The following is a 22,859-nucleotide window of genomic DNA, read 5'->3' as shown; positions in this document are numbered from 1 at the left end:
GCCAAATTTTGGTCCTTTATGGGGTAGTTTCCCAACACTCCTTCCTTAGATGCGATTAGTTTCCCCCAGTGTTGGGAACCACTGGTGTAAAACATCTTGACCTAGTTATGCAAAGTTTTACTGCATATCATACTTCCATCTCATGTTGTCTAGTGCCTTAATCTTGATTGGCAAAGGAAACTGGTTGTTATGGTAAGTGGCCAAACACAAAGGTATGCTGGTAGTCTTCCTGTGATACTGCACAGTTGGTCAGAATTGTTTTAGTAGGGTTTCATTTCCTCGTAAGCAACGTACTTGTGCGTCATGATGATACCTTTTCACTGCTGTCAGATTTTCAGTTTATTTTTAAGTGAATCGATGACAATGAATGAAAATGAAACACTTTTCTGTGGAAAGCGGGAAAGGACAGTCAAAGCAAGCATTGTGTTCTAAAATAAACACTGGAAGATTTCCTATTTATTTGAGTGACTCAAACGTCTGGAGCTTCATATTAACTTCATGTAAACTTTTAAATATAGTGTCGCACTGATTGTGGATTTTGTCTCCCTTCACTTAGCCCATTGAAAGTCCATTATAAAGGGATTTTTCAATGTCCAATATGAACATGAGGAATGATTACAGTAAGAAAAGCCTGGGCTGATTAAAATTACTGTTTTAAGTCTTTTAATTGCTGGAAATTGTCAAAAAAAAAAAAACTACAGAGAGCTGGATATTAAAGCATCAGCTTCACATTTAACATTCTGACCCTGTTATTTCTATTTTATTGTTTGCCTTGTAATTTCTTAGTTCTTGGGTGACTTTTGATTTACTTTTTCTAAAATACACAATGTAGTATTATAAGAATTACCTTCCAAACCATCAGAAATGTAAGGAAAGTGACTAAAAACACAAGTTTCCTCAGAAAAGGGTGAATTGGGTAATAATTGGGAATACACTTAATACATATATATATCTTATCACATCAACATGACATCAAAGCTACATTTTCTTCAGGATTTGATTTGTTATGTTAGTTTTAGAAACAGATTTTGGACATTTTCAGATAGCTGCTGTGTTAGTTTTAATTTCCCCTTTTTTTGTGAGTTTCTGTTATTTGTTAATTTTTACTTATAACATCTGTTAGCTCATTTGCATATGAATCCACTGTATGTATGTAGCACAGTGCTCTAAAAATACGTTCGACCTTCCTCTTTCTTTCAATCACATCAGTTACTAATTTCACAGGTGACGAGTGATTTATCATCCCAGCTTATCGACAGTATTTGAGCCTGAGGGCAGCAACAATTAGTCATCAGAAAAATAATCAGGAACTGTTTTTTTCATTTTAATTAAATAATTATTAGTCATTTTTCAAGCAAAAATACCAAACATAAGTAGTTATATTTGAAGATGATGATTTATTTTGACTCTGCAAAATTATAACAAGTACTTTCCACAGTTTTCTGACATCCATCCATCCATCCATCTTCTTGCCGCTTATCCGGGGTCGGGTCGCGGGGGCAGCAGCCTAAGCAGGGAAGCCCAGACTTCCCTCTCCCCAGCCACTTCGTCCAGCTCTTCCAGGGGGACCCCGAGGCGTTCCCAGGCCAGCCGAGAGACATAGTCTCTCCAGCGTGTCCTGGGTCTTCCCCGGGGTCTCCTACCGGTGGGACGTGCCCTGAACACCTCACCAGGGAGGCGTCCGGGAGGCATCCTGATTAGATGCCCGAACCACCTCATCTGGCTCCTCTCGACGTGGAGGAGCAGCGGGTCTACTCCGAGCTCCCTCCGGATAACTGAGCTTCTCACCCTATCTCTAAGGGAGAGCCCAGCCACCCTACGGAGGAAGCTCATTTCGGCCGCTTGTACCCGCGATCTTGTTCTTTCGGTCACTACCCAAAGCTCATGACCATAGGTGAGGGTAGGAACGAAGATCGACTGGTAAATCGAGAGCTTCGCCTTTCGGCTCAGCTCTCTCTTCACCACGACGGATCTGTGCAGAGTCCGCATTACTGCAGACGCCGCACCGATCCGCCTGTCGATCTCCCGTTCCATCCTTCCCTCACTCGTGAACAAGACCCCGAGGTACTTGAACTCCTCCACTTGAGGCAGAATCTCATCCCCGACCCGAAGAGTGCACTCCACCCTTTTCCGGTTGAGGACCATGGCCTCGGATTTGGAGGTGCTGATTCTCATCCCGGCCGCTTCACACTCGGCTGCGAACCGATCCAGTGAGAGTTGGAGGTCACGGTCTGATGAAGCCAACAGGACCACATCATCTGCAAAAAGCAGTGACCCAATCCTGAGGTCACCAAACCGGACCCCCTCTACACCCTGGCTGCGCCTAGAAATCCTGTTCATAATTTTTATCGGTGACAAAGGGCAGCCCTGGCGGAGTCCAACTCTCACTGGAAACAAGTCCGACTTATTGCCGGAAATGCGGACCAAGCTCTGACACTGGTCATGCAGGGAACGGACGGCCCTTATCAGGGAGTCCGATACCCCATACTCCCGGAGAACCCCCCACAGGATCCCCCGAGGGACACGGTCGAATGCCTTCTCCAAGTCCACAAAACACATGTGGACTGGTTGGGCAAACTCCCATGCACCCTCAAGGATCCTGCAGAGGGTGTAGAGCTGGTCCACTGTTCCACGGCCTGGACGAAAACCACATTGCTCCTCCTGAATCCGAGATTCGACTATCCGACGGACCCTCCTCTCCAGCACCCCCGAATAGACCTTACCAGGGAGGCTGAGGAGTGTGATTCCCCTGTAATTGGAACACACCCTCCGGTCCCCCTTCTTAAAAAGAGGGACCACCACCCCAGTCTGCCAATCCAGAGGCACTGCCCCCGATGTCCACGCGATGCTGCAGAGTCGTGTCAACCATGACAGCCCCACAGCATCCAGGGCCTTGAGGAACTCGGGGCGGATCTCATCCACCCCCGGGGCCCTGCCACCGAGGAGCTTTTTAACCACCTCGGCGACCTCCACCCCAGAGATAGGAGAGCCCACACCCAAGCCCCCAGGCCCTGCTTCCTTACCAGAAGGCGTGTTGGTGGGATTGAGGAGGTCTTCGAAGTATTCCTTCCACCGATCCACAACGTCCCGAGTCGAGGTCAGCAGCACACCGTCCCCACCGTACACAGTGTTTACGGTGCACTGCTTCCCCCTCCTGAGACGCCGGATGGTGGTCCAGAATCTCTTCGAAGCCGTCCGGAAGTCTTTTTCCATGGCCTCACCGAACTCCTCCCATGTCCGGGTTTTTGCCTCAGAGACCGCCCTAGCTGCGCTCCGCTTGGTCTGCCGGTACCTGTCTGCTGCCTCCGGAGTCCTACAAGCCAAAAAGGCCCTATAGGACTCCTTCTTCAGCTTGACGGCATCCCTCACCGCCGGTGTCCACCAGCGGGTTCGGGGATTGCCGCCACGACAGGCACCGACCACCTTGCGGCCACAGCTCCGGTCAGCCGCCTTGACAATGGAGGCACGGAACATGGCCCACTCGGACTCAATGTCCCCCGCCTCCCCCGGTACATGGTCGAAGCTCTCCCGGAGGTGTGAGTTGAAACTCTCTCTGACAGGAGACTCTGCCAGACGTTCCCAGCAGACCCTCACAATGCGTTTGGGCCTGCCAGGTCTGCCCGGCATCCTCCCCCACCATCGGAGCCAACTCACCACCAGGTGGTGATCAGTTGACAGCTCCGCCCCTCTCTTCACCCGAGTGTCCAAGACATGCGGCCGCAAGTCCGACGACACGACTACAAAGTCAATCATCGAACTGCGGCCTTTTCTGACATTTTACGATTAATTGAAAAAAAAAATCATTGATACATTAATTGATTATGAAAATAAGCTCAAGCTGCAGCTCTACTGTATTCACATCCTCACCTTCACCTGAGGAAGACCTTTTGTAGTCAACTGTCATGTCTATGAAACATTAAAGAAGAAATGGAGACAACACAGCGATCTGCACACATTTTGTTTTATTTTTTTGTGCCGATAATAATAATTTACAGATGTGCCTCCTGCTGATTGCCTGAAATAAACTTGTAACATTCAATTAATGTGAAGGAACTTTGTCTTTGATGTGACTCATGATTAAAACACACAGTAGACAGACAGTAAAAACACAACATTTGCAGTACAATATACAATATATGAGGTTTCATTTGTTTTTATATTAATTCATCCACCCTTTATTCATACAGGTTCGATGGGAGCAGAGTCAATCGCTTTTGCACACAGGACAATAAACACATCAAGTGTCACAAACAAGAAGTGAGACAAACATTATAACTGTAAAATCTGCATTTCACTGAATCTAAATGATCATGTGCATGTGTGAACAATCTGATAATGAACTAAAAAATAATCAAACAGTTTCTTCTAAAGAGACGGAAGCATTTACACTTAAGTTGCAGCCATGTGTGACACATCTCATCTGTTTTTTATCGAGACTAACAGCTGTGATTTTACATCTCGTAGCAGTGTCAGTATTCATACCAAACCAGGTTCAGCTCCTGTTTTGGCTGATTTAATGTCCTAACTGAATTTCAGGTTTCGGCATGTTTAAAAGTCAGATACTCATGATGTCAAGCTAAAAAAAACAAGGAACTTGGAGTCGGAAATAAACTTAATTTAATTCAAATGCTGTTGAATGTAAACATGACGCTTTGCTGATTCATAAACCGTCAGTCATAAGAGAAGTTCTTGATTTATGAAGCTACTGAAATGAGACATTGTTCTGGTTACAAAGAAACTTTGACTTTTTCCAAAGCATAATTACAGAGATGAAAAAACATCAGCAGGTATGCAGAAACAACCTGAAGTCTGAAGTCTGAAGTCTTCCTGTATGAGCTCATGTGTTAAAGCTCCAAGTGTAAACATCTCAGGTGGGCCATGACAGAAAGGATTGTCCCACAGCTCACCTCCAACCGTCACAGAAATGTTACTCAAAAAATAGCTAATTTTATTTTTTATGGTATTTTTAGATCATGTTTATTAGTGTATCTGTTCAGTTAGATTTTCTGTGCACCATGACTTAAATCACATTTCAAAGAACTCTGTTTAAACATTCATTTTAGTTAAACTTATTAGTTGGCCTAACATCTATCATATTTAAAGATTTTGAGTCAAACCAGCTTTAAAAAAAAATACATCTGTACTGACAGAAGAAACCCAACAATGAAGACGCAACCGCAGCAGTAGCTGTCTCCTATGTCTGATCAAGAAAACCAAGTTTTTCCAAGTGCTTGTCATAAATGTTGCGGCAGCAGAAAGCAGACAGTAAGTCATCTGAACGTATAGCTGTCAGAGAAGTGATCTAGAGAATGTAATGCATCCTCTTCAGGACTGAGTGAGCGCTCGTGTCTCCACATATCATATTCAAGCCGTCAGCAACACATCTCAGGCCACGACCGCACAACATTCAGATGTGCCTTGCCCAAGGACTAATATTATTATTAGTAGTAGTAGTAGTAGTAGTAGTAGTAGTAGTAGTAGTAGTAGTGGTATCCTAATGTTTCTTTATGTTAATTCACAACCCAACATATTCAAGATTTAAAAAGGAAACTTTAAAAAAATAAGATATTCTCCATAAGCCAGTCTGATAGTAGAAAAGGGACGTGTCATCCTTTTCATCTTTTTTCCCCATTTCAAACAGTTTTCTTATATCCACTGAAAAACTTGTAGTATTTCAAGATATTTTTCTTTTTCATATGAGCTATCGAGACCAACTGTGGTTGTAAATATAGCTCTAAACCATCAATCAACATTGTCTGTGTCGCTAAAGGAAGAATAGGCAGGTGATTTAACCACATCATAAATTAGATTTAACCACATCATAAATCACGTCTCCCTCTGCAATTCATTAAATGTTAATTTTTCAGTACATATGTGGACGTGCTGCACAGCTCATGACAAACTATTTGAATCAATGAGGCAAGGCAGCTTTATTTATATAGCCTAACCCTAACCCTAACTGATCGGTATGAACAGGATGAATGATTACAGCAAGAAAAAAAGAGTTCTTCCTTGTTGAAAAACACAAGTATGGTCTATGAAAGTGTAACATGTGTTAAAAGGCAGTTTCGCCACATTAAAGAAAAGGTTGCGTGTGGTGAGGATGGTTAAAAACACAAGGAAGCCAGTCGAGGGCTCTGAATGATGTCATCTGTAAAGATTGAGTCAATGGTTATCTTGAATTTATTATTAGTGACAGCTCACTTATGATTTTTCCCCGCTCCAAAATTCTTTCTTACTTCCTTGTAGAGTCAGAGTGCAAATATGAAAGTAAAGCCTGAAGCAGAGACATAAAATATGTAGAAATAGACAAGCAACATGTAGGCTGAGAACGGCAAATTGTTCCAGTGGGCTTTTAAGAAAAGCTGCAGACTATGGATTATATTCACAGTTAAAACAAAAAGGTGGGTTAGGGTTAGGGTCAGCTGTTTTCTTCAGCTTTTTCATAGTCATCAGGGAGACATGACGGCTTACACGATCCACATTTTACTCTTTTTTCTTTTGATCCTCCTTTTATTTGACTGTAGCTCATCTCTGAAAAAACTTGGTCATTTTAAAATGTACTCTATACATAAATGGGCTTCTGTGTGTTAGTGAGTTCATTTTTAGTATTTTTTCCCACACAATAACTCATACATTGACAGCTGTGATCGGCTGATTGTACAGTATTGTCAGCTGCAACATTCTCCAATTTAAAGTGCATGAAAATTAATTTTAAAAAAACATTATTTTTTTAACACAATTAACTGGTGTTCCTGTGCACATTATCATCACCTATTACCTATATGTACTCCACTCACTCCCATCTCTACTTTAAGTTTTTTTGCACTATAACTTTTACTTTGTTCTATATTATTGCTAATTTTATTCCCTGTATACTGTAAATTATTATTTATACCAGATTATGACAACTCCCCATTCACTTGCTTCAGCAAGAAAACAAGAGGTCCTTCATCACCATCATCATCATCATCATTGCAACGTGACATTGCCTCCTCAATAAATTCATAACCTGGTCACTTTTAGAGACGGCATGTTCAGACACCTGTCTTCTTTACTGAGCGGCTTTCTGGCTCATAACTTACGACAGGCTGCGTTTGATTTGTGGCTGCTGACTGAGAGACTCTCTGGTCTGTTGACTCCTTTAAGAAGCAGATTGAGACCCACCTGTTTACGTCTTTTTACTGTCAGGTTCTTCCAGAGGTCACAAGTTTACCAAAACATGCTCCACATATTTATGCAAACAAACCATCCTGGTGAAAACCCTAACCCCTAACCCTTAACCCTAACCCCTAACCCCTAAACCTAATCCTAACCCTGCTCTCATCCAGAAACTCTGATTCAATTTCTGATTGTTTCATCTGAACACATCCATAAAATATCTTATAAATATTTATTCTCCCAAGATGATGACTCTAGATGTACATTTCATATATGTGTGAATTGTGCAGGATAGTACATTACATGATGCAAAAGAAAGAAAAGTTATTAAGATCAGTTCAAAAGTAAAATCGAATTACTTAATAGGTTTCATTTGTTCAGAAAATCTCATTGACATCAAGATTTCTTCTGCACGAGAGACGTGAGAAGAAGTCACATCATTATACACATGCATAGAGACACTACTTCAAACATTATCACCTAGTTAAACTCCCCCCGAGGGGTATCTATACATCTAAGCTGTGTTACAGTTCATGTGAAGTACCAGAAACCAGTTCTCCACAGTTTATGGGAACTATAGGAAACCTGCTCTGTCACCTCATGTCAGGGTCATTAACTCTGGGCTCAACTGAGGATTTTAAATAACTCAGCGACGTACATAGCAAGGCTTTAAAATGAAGTCACAAATACCCTGGTGTATTCTAGATGTCCGTGATGACCTGTCTGCAGTAATGAGTCGAATGGCACTGTGGTAAAAAAGGGTCCAGTGGTTTAAAGGTGGCAGCAGCAGCACATGTATACAGGATATTACCATAATCCAATGTGGACAGTAATTTTGTAAAGTGAAACAAGCAGTTTAAGGACAAAAATCCAATATGAATTTATTATGTTTGAGTGAGATGTTCAACAATTGTTTTTTAGGACTATCTGGTATCTACCAATGCCCCAAGTATTCATAGTGCTGGACTTTGAGAGAATAGATAGAGAATAACTTGCTTCACAAGAGCACAAAAAGATAGAAATTATGAATTGCAGCTTTAACGTTAAATTAAAAACCACCTTTGAGCCACACTTTTGCAAGATATGTTGTATGCTACAATCTGATGTGCAAATCACTCCTTTTGGACTTTCCATGAGCGTAAAAACCGCCTGAGGATATGTTCATGTTATTTGTCTGAAATGCTTGAACTGAAGACATGGTGCAACACTTCAAAACAATAGGAGGCGTAACAACCTGCTGCAGCCTTTAGGGACTGTTAGATTTACTGTAACATTCTAAAACTTCTATAGGTGTATCCAGTTTTATTTATTTTATTTTCTCTCTTTATTGATGGTGACGCTGCATGAAGACTCCCAGGTCTAGATTTGCAGTGATAAATCCTGCTCATCCTGGTCATTATTCAGTGTCTGTTCCGTGTTCCTTATATTGTTTTTTTTTCCCTCCTTCATTTCCAACAACTTGCCCCTCAACCTCACCTCTCTCTCCTGGCTCCCCATTGGTGTAATACTGTTAATACTCTACTGGAGCAAGAGCAAGAAAAAACTAAAACTTTACTGCTAGTTTTTCTTAAACCAGTTGGCTACTGTGTAACTACTTTCATATGCTGGTACAGTGGTACAGCACGTTACCAGTTAATTCAGGTGTTGGGTGTTGGGCGTTCCCAGCCAGGTATGAGTCATAGCTTCAGGTGCTCACTTTTATAAACTCACTGTCAGACACAGGTAACTCATTTGCAACGCACATCATGGATGAAGACAGAGATTTGCCAAAGTAAGTACATATGAATTTATTAACATTCATTTTGGTTGTGAATAGTTCCTCATTGACTTCATTTTTTGAAGTTTAATATTTTTTACATTTTCCTTTTAACTTAACTTTTTAACTAACTTTTTTGGAGGAATTCACAGAGAGGGAAAAAGTGATTGCAATTTTTTTTTTTTTTTAAGTAAAATTTCTTGGGATACGTTTAAAGATTCCATAATTCATCTGCAGTAGTTTCAAATAATATATTTATTAAAAACTGTATATTTTTAAGCAATATATTACAACGTTTTTCCACTTCATATCTATATATCTATATGCGTATTCAGCTACTGTATGTGTCTGTATCTAACTATTTATGACATCATTTATTATTATCATTATTAATTAATTATATATTATTTATATGTGTATATTTTTCTTAGCTCACCAATTTTGTACCTACCTGACATTTTGGTATCTTTAATCAGGAGGCCGTGGGATACCTGTCGAGAGGTCCCGGTCATTGAAGATGAGCACACGCCATGGAAAATGATCAAGCTGCTAAAGTTGATCTCATTATTGGTAGTCGGTGTGCTCGTGTTCGGATTGGCAATAAGTAGCAAGGTTTGTTATTTTTTATTATTATATTTTTAATCTTAATTTTGTCATATTAACTCAGTCCCACCGAGTCATTGTCTATGTAGCAGACGCTCATTTCACATTACAGTATTAACAACAGTTAAACAATAACATCTTTTTCATTTATCATTTTTAGACTGCTTTCCTCCTCATGATCACCTACGCCAATGAAGACACAAAGATCCTCCCAGCGGACCAGAAACCTGTCGCTCTGCTGTGTATCGGCTGCTCTCTCATCGCATCCAGCGCCCTTCTTTTACTCAAAAGCTTCTGGAAAGCATGTTACAAAACATCAAAGCCTCCAAGAAAAACAACTATTGCTCTGGTGAGACGGGTTCCAGTTATATTATGTAACTGTTTTTACCCTTGATGCCAAAAACAGAGCACAGCATGTGTCTTAGTCCTTTTTCTCACCTTCTTCTGCTTCTCCTTCAGGTACTCTTCTTTGAGTTTCTGGTGTCTCTGGGTGCAGCAGTTCTCACTATTGTAGCCATGCCACACTTGGACATCGTGACCAACGTGACCATACTGAACAGCATAGGGATCCTCTCTGCACTCCTGCAGGTGGTTGCCCAGTGCACCGCCAAAGAAAGAAACCGCCACCTGCTGCCGTCAATCACTGCTTTCATCCTCATTTTGATCGGTTACGTCTTGTTTGTCGTCTTATACATCATGAAGGATACCAAGTCGGCAATTTGGGTCGGACTGGCTGTCGGTGGGTCATTCTTGGTGTCTTTCAACTGGTGGGAGAACTACTTCAGACAGATCAGTGAGAAGAGCAAATCCAACTTCCTAAAGAACTTTTGCAAAGACATAAAAAGGAGTGAGAACATGCTGCACATCCTGTCCAGCATGCTGAGAATCGGAGTGACCGCCTCTGTGCTCGGTGCATACGTCCCTCTATCCAAGATGGACTGGGAAGTAGTTACTTCCATCCCGAGTCGTGAGACAAGGATTATAGTCATCACCATCGGTGTCCAGCTTGTCAGCTCAGCACTGTGTCACTGGTTCGCAGTTACTGCTTGTAAGATGCATGCCCTGCGACGATGCTTCATCCTGCCTCTGTACCTGGCCTCTCTGGCTGTGATGGCTCTGCTGATCATCCCCGTTATCGTTTACTATCAGGACTACAGAACAAGTCTGAACGGGACCGCAAGCGTCAACTTCACAGGCTACTGCACCGAAGCTGTGTATGCAAGAAACCAAAGCCTGAATGGCAGTGTGTTCACACATCTGGTTTTGGACGTTACACACACTCTGTGCTTCCTGGATATGTCCAACATAACAGACATCGGTCTAATATCAGGTAAGAAACTTGAGCTTTGTATCCTCTACAATGTAGTTTCGCACAAATTATAAATGTAAAGGTCACAAGAACGGGTCACCAGACCAAAAGGTTTTTTTAATTTTCATGTAGCCCAAATGTGGAATCTCTGTAGGCCATCGAAACCCATCCTATATACCTGTCAGCAACAGTGCTCATGCGTATGAAGGAGCCAAGGCTTTTATGAATAAGAAACTAGTCTCAGTATCTTTGTATCATGATGTGGATTTGTTTTAAACAGAATTAAAAATGACCAAAAACTCTACATTGTTATTTTGTTTCATGTAAAAATGGACACTTGACATTCAATTTATTAGGCAGCTCTGTATTTTTTTGAATAAACTAAAATATTTCATCCTGTCAGAGGGTGAAATCTTTAAGTGGTTTGTTTATCTTCCATCAGGTTTGGCAGTGGCTTGGTGGCTCGGTCTTGTGTTGGCCACCATCCATTTGTGGCACCTCCACTTGTATCGCATTCAGAGGACCCAGGACCTGTTCATCAGGAGGCTCTATGAAGGAGCTTTTATCGAACAGTCCCTTCTCTTCAACACCCGATTTGACATTCAGATCAAAGACAAATCGAGGAGGTAAGTCTGAGGTCTCTGTGTAAGAGTAATCATCAAAAGCTAGATCTTTCATTCTTCAGGGTGTTTTTGGACTTGGTTAGTAAAGTGAATGTGTAGAAGAAGAGTTTATCTAGCTAGGACTGGAAACAAGAATTTCGCAAATTTGCAAATCTTTTCATTCCAGAGGCTTACAGGAGTTGGAGAAAACAATGGTGTATCTGTGTGCAACCATGTGGCATGAAAACTACGATGAGATGATTAAAATCATTATTTCAATCTTCAGGTGAGTTACATTCTGTAATTTAGCTGTTACTTAAAATGACTGATTTTCATCAGTTTCTTTCTCTGTGGAATCATTGAGGTAAATTATGTTTTGAACTTTGAACATTGTCAACAACTTCATCAATTATTTCCTGACAGTGGATTTCCTCACTGTTCTTCTTTGTGATTTTCTGATTATTGCAGACTGGACAAGTACAGACCAAATGAAAACTCAGACAAAGACCCAAAGAAAGACCCAAAGTTCAATGATTTCACCTTTGAAGCCCATATCTACTTTGATGATGCATTCACTACTGTTCCGGGGCGTCAGGGGCCTGAACTCAACGAATATGCAAAAACCCTTGTGGAAGTCCTCACAGAAGTTTACGAGTATGAGCCACCTATCAAATTGTCTGCCATGATGGTGCATTAAACACACATTTTCCATGAAGTACAAATCACTATCATCTATTCTCTGTTACCAGCATCTTCATGAACATTGATGAGAAGTTCTTCAAAAAGCAGCAGCAGGTCCCTGATCAGAAGATCATAAGGACTCCGTATGGAGGTCGTCTTGTGCTCACCATGCCTCACGGCAACAACATTGTGGTCCACTTCAAGAACAAAGAGCTCATCCGCCACAAGAAGAGGTGGTCTCAGGTAGGGAACTGACTTGCTCCTCAACTCAACAATGCAACATGAGACAAATGTGTTTCAACTTATTTTATCTTTCCTAGGTCATGTACCTTTTTTATCTTTTGGGCTGGAAACTCATGACCAAATACTACAAACGCTGGCAGAGAGGAGGAGAGAATGAGGAAAATCTGCAAAAAGAGATCGAGGTGAGAAAAGCACATGCAATAATACAGTCAACTTTTTCATAATGTAAATGTTGTGTATATATTTTTATATATAATTTTTTTTTTTTTTTAAGGTATGGATAGCATTTCTCAATGAAATAGTTTTGATATAAATGTAAGACAGAGCAAACTGTGCCTTTTCTTTCAGAAAGAGAAGCACAACACCTACATCCTCGCTTTGGATGGGGACACAGATTTCCAGCCAGCTGCTGTGATGCTGCTCATCGATCGTATGAAAATGTACCCTCATGTCGGGGCAGCATGTGGCAGGATTCACCCCACGGGTTCAGGTTGGCACATAGTAAAATCATTTTAAAAAACAGTTGAGAGATTTACCAGAGAGGGACTAACAAAACAAATACCTCTAAAAGCAACAGGCAGCAGTAGGTAGCATCGGTGCACTGAGGTTAACGATGCTTGTGTATTTCCTGGGTAGGTCCTGCAGTTTGGTTTCAGAAGTTTGAATATGCCATCAGCCACTGGCTACAAAAGACCGCAGAGCACGTGATCGGTTGTGTGCTGTGCAGCCCTGGGTGCTTCAGCCTGTTCAGAGGAGCTGCTCTTATGGACGACAACGTGATGAAGAGATACTCCACCAAACCCACCGAGGCGAGTCACCACATCCAGTACGATCAAGGTAAGGGATGCTGTTTCTTAGAACTTCCTGTCTTGGAACTCAGTCTTACTGACCTCCTTTATGATTTGTCAGTCCCTCCTTTATATAAATGAATTCTCGGTACCCTGCAGGTGAAGACCGTTGGCTGTGTACACTACTGCTGAAGCAGGGATGGAGAGTGGAGTATGTTGCAGCATCTGATGCCTACACCAATGCCCCAGAGGACTTCAAAGAACTCTACAACCAAGTGAGTGCAGGGACTGATCAAAATCTCACTAGATTACATACAAAGATTTGGGGAAAAAACAAAAAACATTCCAAAATCGACATAGATAGATTTTTGACTGTAGATCTCACTGGTTTAAAGTGATTTAGCTGGAAAAACCTGTGCTGCTCTGCAGTGCTTGTATTTTTTCATATAATTTTAATCACATTATCACATCAGTCATGCTAATGGCTCTTTGCACCATCAGCGTCGGCGTTGGGGACCGTCCACAATGGCTAATGTTGTGGATTTGCTGGGATCCACCAACACAGTTGCCAAGAAGAATAGATCCATGTCCAAACTCTACATGTTCTACCAGCTCTTTGGAATGGTATCAGCAATACTGGCGCCCGCCACCATCTGCCTTTTGATCGCAGGTTAGAACATAACCCTTTGTGAACTATAATTTAGAGATCCACTGGATTTTTACCTAAGAAGAATATGTAAAACTTAAGCCCATCTATTGTGTATTTCAGGAAGTTTGACCTTGGTCTTCAATGTCTCTTCGAACGTTGCCCTCATCATGGCTGTGATCCCTCCTACTGTCTACCTGGGTCTTTGCTTCAGGCTCAAACCAGATACTCAGGTCACGATTGCAGCAATCTTGAGTATCTTATACGCATTTCTAATGTTGGTGGTGACGATGTCCATTATAGGTGAGTTAAATGTTAACAGGCATAACTATGCAGACATTTATGTAGCTACTTTATTTATACATGAAGACCTGTTTAATGCTGCGTTAATCTCAATATTTCTCCACCACTTTACTTCCCATCAGCATCAATGGTGAAGGAACAAACCATCTTGACACCCAGCAGCCTCTTTGTTGTGGCCATGGCGCTCATGTACATCATCACTGCGATGATGCATCCACTGGAATTTCTGCTGTTATTCCACGGCTTTCTCTACATTATTTGTGTCCCTAGCGCCTACCTCCTGCTCACTATTTACTCCATGGTTAACATGACCAATTCATCTTGGGGCACCAGGGAGACAAAGCCTGCCACTGGAGCTGCTCCTACAACCACCCAGCCGCAAACGACATCCCAAAAAGGTAGATACTAGATACAACTAAAGATAATAATAATAATTCACAGAGTAACACCAAACAAGTATTAGAGCTTGAGCTGACTGAAGTCATTTTCATCCCTGCAGCCAAAAGCACCTTCACACGTTTCCTCTCATGGATCAAATGTTGTAAAAAGTCCAGACAAGGAGATAGTGAGGAGCTCAATGTCAACCAAGAGAACCAGATCCCAGAACCCACACAGCCTGAACTTCAGCCCCAAAACACTATCGTAGAGGACGTGCACATCCCAGAGGAAGAGGAGAGGTATTTTTGATGCTGGAACACAGATTGAAATTGAATGTGTCACCCATAAAAAGTGTGAGATGATACTGATAATATTTCTGATTGCATTTCAGGTTTCAGCAGCCTTCTGTCGACTGTCCTGAAGAACCCCACTGTAAGTCCTGATGATTTGGCAAAAATCAGTCTGAATCTGTTGCAAAAATGTTGATTTCCAACACACTACTCTAGATGTCACGTTCTCTAATATTCTCCTGTCTTGCTCTTCGCTTCAGGTTGGGTCAGAGACTTAAAGTCTTTGTCTGATGACATACACCTGCAGGAGGACACACTCAGCCAGGTGCATTTTTTGTTTTATCAGTTTAGTATGACTATATGTCTCAAATTATATTTTAATCACCTTTGTATAATGTCGAAATGATGCTCACCATATTCAGTTTCAGGGTTAAAACTGACTTTACATGCCACAGAGGAATAGAATTAGTCTTTTGTTATTTGCTGTGTCTTTGTTGTTACTTACTATTGCGACTAAACTCAAACAGTGAAAGCAATAATACATCTTTGGGAATACCAGAAGGCTAAATACATACACAGTGTTTTAGTTTTTGCTCTACCTGCTATATGAGTTTCAAGCTGCTTTATCATGATCTATCTTCAGAATAATTAATTGAGTTATATGTGTGTTTCTCTGCAGGAGGAGGAGATATTCTTTGAAGAGCTGCAGGAAAAGTACCTGAAACCTCTGGTTACTGACAAAGAGACACAGGAAAAAATCGCTGATGACCTGCGAGAGCTGAGAAACAAGGTATAGTCAGTATGATGAACTGTTATATACTTAAAAGGAAACCAATGTTCAATGTACTTAACTAAAGCTTATCTTTGTCATAAACAAACAGATAAACTTCGCCTTCTTCATCGTTAACGCCCTGTGGCTAGTGGCGACATTCACCCTCCAGTTCTTCGGCTCCACCTTGACCATCAAGATCCCCAAGATCAACCTCCAACTGCAAAACGACGGCAATATCACGGTAGAGCCCATTGGCTTCATGTTCATTCTCGGATTCGCTTTGTCCATTTTGATCCAGTTCCTCGCCATGTTTTACCACAGGTACAAAACACCAAATCCTCTTTTCAACACGTTTTTGATGCTCATAATGTTAAAAATGTTTAAAGTCTAACTTTCCTGTTGTGTTTTTATCCAGAATATACACCCTGATTCATTATGTAGCCTTTACGGACACAGAGCACAAAGACCCAAAGCCTGAAAGCAAAGATGAGTACCTGGCAGGCAAAAAGGTAACTACTTCTCATACTATAACTACAGCAAGTGTTACAATGTGCAACTGTTACAAAACTCTGTTATTACATTTACTATAACTGATACTATGATTACCAACAATAATAATAATGATAAGTCTTTGGTTTATAGAACTGCTGGCAAATGGCACAAAACTGTGTGAGATTTAATGATAAGATTCAGACACACACGTTTTCATTCAAACTCAAAACTAACTAAAGCCCTAACCCTAAACTAACCCTAACCAAATTCCAATAAAGCAATCATTTAGGCCTCAAAGATAAGATAAAATAAACTAAAATAACAAACCCTAACAAAACAGGAAGCTGACAAGATGATGAGAACTAGACACAGCTTTGTTTTCTACCAACTGAACAAGGGACGGCAATCATGCTTTCTACTGGTAATTCTATGCAGTTGTTTAAAATAAAGTCAATCAAGATAAAGTTGCCTCTCTGATTTATTAAACTTTTTAAACATTTAAAAAAAAAACAATTAGTTTTTAAAGGCCTTGTTGAGTTTGAAAAGAAGGAGCAGACCTTACAAATTAACAAAATCCAGTCAATAAGTTTGTTTGCAGCCACAAATGTTTGTTAATCACATTTTAACATAGTTTTGGTACAAAAACAGGAGGCCTGTCTTTTAAAGAGAGCCTACTCACATGAATATGTCTTTGTGCATCTGCTTAAAGATGATATATTATATGACCATTTGTTGTTGTTATTCTTAGAATTCATTTTGATTAAATAAAACTAATTATTAAGGCTTGTGCTACAATTACATACTTTTCCGTAATTAACAAAGCCCGGAGACTTAATGCCCTGACATGCTGCCAACTGCACTTGAATTGTTTAATCACCTGCTAGAAGTATTACAGGTGTTGAGGCATTCATGTTTTCATTCATATTCCTTCCAGCTCAAGTCCGCCTCCACCTCCCCATCAACCTCCACCTCCACCTCCACCTCGAGCCTCCAGGATTACTCTGACCCAGAGGACAGTGATGATGATGATGATGATGATCATTTCTACACTTCAGCACAGTACCGACAGAGTGGCACACCAGTGTAAAAAGACTTTTTGTGCACCACCCAAATGTTTTAGCACTTTGAAATATCCACTGTAAGTGAGATTTTACCAAAAAATGTCTTTCATTATGAACTGTAAGCTATATTATTTATGTTTAGTCGAGTGAGATTTATTTATAAGAAAAGGCTTTTATTGAACCAGTTTTTCACAGAATGCTTTAGAGGGAACAAATGACACTGTATACAAAAGAAAACAACTCAGGGATGTGTGTGTGTGTGTGTATCTGTGTGAGCGACAATAAGTCACTAAACTTAGTATGAATCATTGTGTGACAATGGCTATTTATTTCCTTGGATTGTAAATCTTAGAAAGTTTTTTTGTTGTTGTTCTTTTAGTTTGCTGCTGATGCGTTTCCACTAAAAGTGCTGAAAGTGTAAAGTTTACAGTAGTGTGAAAAAGAAAGGAATATATGAAGTGAACAATTGAAAAAATAATAAATTGGTGCTGGTAATGTGTATCAGGGGAAACACAATGGCCACCAAAACTGTAGCACAAACAAGCAAATAATAGAATCTCTTTGTATTCATTATTAACCAAAGTTAAATCATATTTCTATGTTGCACATATAATCCTACCTTTATGCAATACTACTGATTTTTTTATACCGGATTCTGCATTTTTCTCCACACTTTTATATTTTTGCAGTACAGCATTATGTATAACATGTTTGCATCCTTTCCTGTATGTATCTTAAAGTGGGACTGAAATAAAAATGTATGCGTTTGCACAGTAATGTACAATAAATGAACTTTCTTCTAAGTTTGTCTAAATCTTTTATATTATGTAGGTCAAATCATTGGCTAATTTTTATTTGTTTGCATTATTAGCATGGGTCTTAACAGTAGTTTCTCGAGACAAAGACAGTATTGAATATTTTAGAAGGTGGAAATATTAATTACCTCTCATGTTGTCAACACGCACATTTATAAACACCTTAATTAGTGGGAGAAATGGTTTTTCTCATGCCTCACAGCATTCCTACTAATCACACTCTGTCTGTCCCCACACGTGAGCTCTCGTCGGCTTCCTTATGTAGGTCATCCCTTTGCTTCCTTTCATAGTTGTATGAACCTCTACTGCTACAATGATAATGACGATGGTATTTAGTTTTGTATGAATTCTATTTTTGGTTCAAGGGAATCTTATCGTCCTTACTTTAAGGATTATATCAATCCTTTTACTGTAATCTGATAGAAGTTGTTCCTTCTCTCTGCTGATGTTTGAAGGGGTTCAAAAGTGAAGTCATGAGGCATGAGCGGCACAGATAACCATGATATCCGTCATATGTTAAGGAACAGAGCGGTCATTTTAAACGTTAAACCTCCACAGGTGTAACTTTAATAGTTAATAGTAGATTACATTTTAAGTTGGAGTAAAAACCCAACTGACATTTGGAGGAGATTTAAATCTTCTTTTAAAAGATAATTTTGACCATGATTTTATCAGGATTAAAAAATCATCCTTGTTGGTGAAACCCAGCCTAAGACGTTTGTTTGTGTTGTCCCCTTGTTTCTCAATAAAGCACTTTGCAATGAGAATTATTTTTAACATAACTAAAGAAAGCTTATCTACTCCAAATACTGCACAAAACTAAATGCTGCTCATTTTGTGGTAGTAAATGAATAAATAGCTGAATACTGTTTAGATATTCGTGAGAGGAAAAGTAAACTAATTCTTCCACATGGTATAAAATCTTTAGAGTCATTTTTCCCCTCTTTTAAATGTGAGACAAGAAATATCTGTGAAAATGTGACCTGAATATCACATGCTGTACTTTTATTACAAGAACATTTCCAGTGTTGACAAATTTAAGTAGCCTACTGAACTTTTCAAGCTATGACAACATAATTATTGTTGTTGATATAAAATGTGATAAGTCAATCATTGAAGGCATTCATTTAATCCTCTGTTCCTTATCAGATCACCTTAGAGCCACCACCTTGTTACCCTTCATCCTTACATGAATTCCCCTGGCTGCAAAACTTACAAAACTGGAGTAAGCGTTGTCAATTATAGGAAATGTCACGTGCTGACCTTCTGATCCAGCAGATAAATTTTAATCTCTCAAAACCAAAGCATGATCATGTGAAGCTACTGTGAATGACTAAGCCTTGAAACAGGTATGGTGTCAGAATTCAGCAGAACAGATGATTTTTTTTTTAAAGTTAGTTTTACAAGGAATGATGTATTTAGTCTTACACACATGACATCTGTATTTGTGTGAGCTAGTTTGACCATAATAAACGTGGCTGATATTAATTTTAGATAAACAATAAAAGCAATGCTTACCAGTGTTATCCACAATTAAATTATCTTCTTGATTCTTTTTAATAAGTAAATAAATACACTTTCATCATTTGGAGTGACCCTTTAAACTGGTGGCTACTGTTTATTTTTATTTTTTATTTTCTGTGGTTATTTACTCTCCAAACTGTGGTTCAGCAATGTATCGGGCAGGGTCCAGATCCCTATCCTGACATAGATTATATGTAAAAGGCTGCTATGATATCTTCTGTCAACACAGTGAAAAAAAATTTGTGTCACAAGTGACATTTTCTCATGTGACATTTAGGTTTAAATTTCCAGGTTGTGAAAAATACTGATATTATCTCATAATTTTCTTAGTTTGTTTTGTTCTAACTGAAAAGGACCACCCCAATGCACAGTTTCACCAAAACCCTGTTAACAGCATACAGTAGCATATACAACTCCATATTTTGTGGATTAATGGTGCAAAAGAAAGTTTAATAAAATACACAACTATATTTATAACTAGATGGCCCCTTATTAAAAAACAAACTCCTTGTACGAATGCAAGAACCTTTCAGAAACTAAACCTGACTGGATGTGATAAAGGGTTAATGTCATGTTTTCTTCCCCCCGGTTGTTTTACAGCTCACATGACTCCAGAAACACTTGAAGGCATTTATGATGGATGTTTTGACTCAGAGACAGGTTTGGGTAATAAGGGGTTTTTCTTATGGGGAGTGTTTACTTTCAGCTTTCCATTTCCAGTAATCTGGCACTATATTATGGCACTGAGCCATCATCATCTTATATACTTTACAGCTACACTTGTCTTGCTATGCAGACTTCAAGAGATCTTTTGGCGATCTCTTTCTCCAGCCTCTCTATGAAAGCTAGCTATTTACTCGACCAGTGTAGCCATCGGGAACAACAGTGACCACTTTTGATTTTGGACGTGTCAATGAGTTCAGATGGACCACTAACCACCATTAGTGCTCAAATAGCTGATTAACTCTGACAGTTACGACACAACTGGAATGTGAGGCAGCTGCACAGAAGTTATTTGAACTAAATTGCTCACGTGCTGACAATGACAAAGTTAAAGTATAAAGTTGACTATGTTCACCCAAAGCACATCTGACACTGATGGGGATTAAAATGTTAGGGAGACACCAAAGTCATCAAAATTCATCCTGAGATGAATATGAATGTGGGTACAATCCATCCCATAGTTGTTGAGACATTTCATTAGCAATCCGTTGATTAGGTGAGATGTTTCTGTCTCTGACCAAGGTATCAGCTGCACAAAAGGTCAGGACCAACTGCTTTATGTGCATTGCCACTTGTCACAGGTATGTCACATGGCCATTTCAACCTTCATTTAGTTTGAGTTCACACTAAAGAGAATTTCAAGCTTGATTTACAGCTTTATCCGTCCAGGTGTTGCCTGCAGACTTGAAAAAAACAACAACAAAACAAACCATACTGAGTATATACATTATATACATACAATACATTACTGAGTTCTTTAAAATGCTGCCAACATTTCCTTTAAACTGCCAGGAATGAGGATCTAATCACAGAGAAAGGGTGGGGTTGACCTAGTGTAATTTCCCGAATGATCTCAACCACTACTTTATCAGTACTTGGTAAATATTTTCTAAGAGAAAGAGAGAGCCCCAAAAACATATATTTGTGTTTATTTATGAATTCATTTAATCTTTATTTATATAAAAAAGTATATTTCATGAACTTATGCCACATGATAACGTTTATAGCTTAAGCTAGTAACACATACTCAAGTGACAAAGCCCCCTAGTGGTCATAATAATTATTACAGGGAGCAAAGAGGGAAATCCGGTGATGTTGAGATAAGTCAGGGGAATTCTGCACGCTGCTGTAAAACAAACAAAAAAAGATAAGAACTAGGAAGAATAAACACAACAAAATATAAAGAAAGAAAACGAAAGTAAACTTATATTAATTATGAACAAATCTATCCTGTGAGAGAGTTCCATGGCACCAACGTATCTTTCTGATCTCCTTGGTCCACATTCAACATCCAGACCACTCAGCAATAAATAGTGACATTAACCTTGGCTCTGAATTGTTTGGGAAAACAGAGTAATGCTGAAGAAGTCATCAAATAAAATGTCTTCAGGAAAGATGATCAACAACCTTGCTCTTGTCCTTTTTGACTACTTTAAGATAATACCATCAGGAATGTGTTTTAGCTGTTAGGCATACAAACAGACAGTAGATGACATGTCAGGTAGACTACTGCAACAAATTGGCCCTTTTTATTCTAACTCTCCAGCAATGCATTGCAACAATGCAATGTATTTAGTTGCCTAAAGCACAGTGTGCAGTACATACAGTGTATCCTATTTAGCGTACAGTATAACTCCTGTTAATTAGATTGAATGGGAAAGCTCACTTGACAACTTTGCAAAAATGTTCCATTATTCAGGATATAAGCTGATAGAAAAAAATCGAATAATTCTTCGTAATTTTCTTTATTTCTTGTCTTTATAGATTTAACAAATTTAATGAAAGTACTTGTGAATAAAATGTCTGCTCTCGTTGGTGCAACTGCTTTAAAGTATAATGGAAACAAGTCTAATGCTGCATCGAGAGCTGTTGTCTATAGACATTAGAGTTGGACTTGACTCAAGCATACAGCAAATCCAAATTCATAACTAATGATGATAGTTTTTGCAAATAATTTAAAATGATTGTGGGTGGCTTTTAGTTGATGTTATTGATTTATAAGTAGTGCTTAAAATTAGGCCTAAGCCCACACTACAGATCAATTTAAAAGCACCAAAGAACAGGTGGTCATATAATGTAATGATCTTTATTTATATAGCACCTTAAACACAACATGGTTGATCCTAAGTGCTTCACACAGAGGAAGAACACACAAAAAAAGAAAACACAATATAAAAGAAATCAGAATACATGATCATAAAATACAGTTAAACGCTAAGGAGTAAAAGTAAGTTTTAAGGTGTTTTTTTAAAGTTCAATGGTGTGAGAGAAACAAATGGGGGGAGGAAGACAGTTCTACAGTTTGGGGGCAGCAATGAAGAATGTCCTGTCCCCATATAGCACTTAGTCCTGGATCTGTGGACAGACAGGAGTCTCTGGTCAGTGGGGTATGGGGGCAGGAGTTCTGTTAAATGAGGGGTAATTGTTAGTAATTTAAAATCAATTCTGTATTTAACAGGAAGTCAGTCAAAGACCCAGATGACTTATAACAACACTTGAACCTGTCCAGAAATCCTTCAAAAACAGCTCTGGGTGTGTGTATTTTTCTTCTGATCACGTGGCAATAAACATCTGACCTACTTCATAAGTAAGTAAGTACTATCATGGTTCAGAAACTGTTTTTGAAGGTTTGGCAAGCTACAGAGACAGAAGCTGAAATAATTGTCACACCTTAAATTGAAAAGGTTTTATTAATTTGAATTATTTTTGGCA

The 22,859-nt window shown here is 39.6% G+C and overlaps 1 protein-coding gene across 1 annotated transcript; it reads left to right on the top strand.

Annotated features, from left to right (window-relative positions):
* The first annotated feature begins 8,906 nt into the window (after positions 1-8,906).
* On the top strand, positions 8,907-17,111 carry LOC128373850 (chitin synthase chs-2-like). Its single transcript, XM_053334045.1, has 22 exons — positions 8,907-8,932; positions 9,394-9,529; positions 9,681-9,869; positions 9,980-10,850; positions 11,272-11,455; positions 11,619-11,717; positions 11,900-12,085; positions 12,181-12,355; positions 12,433-12,537; positions 12,704-12,845; positions 12,992-13,192; positions 13,303-13,418; positions 13,645-13,813; positions 13,913-14,092; positions 14,215-14,490; positions 14,592-14,769; positions 14,862-14,902; positions 15,021-15,085; positions 15,440-15,550; positions 15,642-15,853; positions 15,948-16,041; positions 16,959-17,111. Exons 1-22 carry the CDS (start codon positions 8,907-8,909, stop codon positions 17,109-17,111), a joined length of 3,909 nt encoding a protein of 1,302 aa, XP_053190020.1.
* The last annotated feature ends 5,748 nt before the right edge of the window (positions 17,112-22,859 follow it).

The sequence above is a fragment of the Scomber japonicus genome, chromosome 15, assembly GCF_027409825.1.
Source record: "Scomber japonicus isolate fScoJap1 chromosome 15, fScoJap1.pri, whole genome shotgun sequence".
NCBI classification, from domain to species: Eukaryota; Metazoa; Chordata; class Actinopteri; order Scombriformes; family Scombridae; genus Scomber; species Scomber japonicus.
Note: the sequence above shows the minus strand (reverse complement) of the source record. Positions and strands in the feature narration are given on the sequence as shown.

What these genes read in the sequence shown, in the direction of transcription:
- LOC128373850 (XM_053334045.1), top strand. Translation starts at nt 8,907, where the DNA reads ATGGATGAAGACAGAGATTTGCCAAA. An exon ending in ATCTGCAAAAAGAGATCGAG is followed by an intron (nt 12,538 to 12,703) that starts GTGAGAAAAGCA and finishes CTTTTCTTTCAG; the next exon opens with AAAGAGAAGCACAACACCTA. An exon ending in GGTGACGATGTCCATTATAG is followed by an intron (nt 14,093 to 14,214) that starts GTGAGTTAAATG and finishes ACTTCCCATCAG; the next exon opens with CATCAATGGTGAAGGAACAA.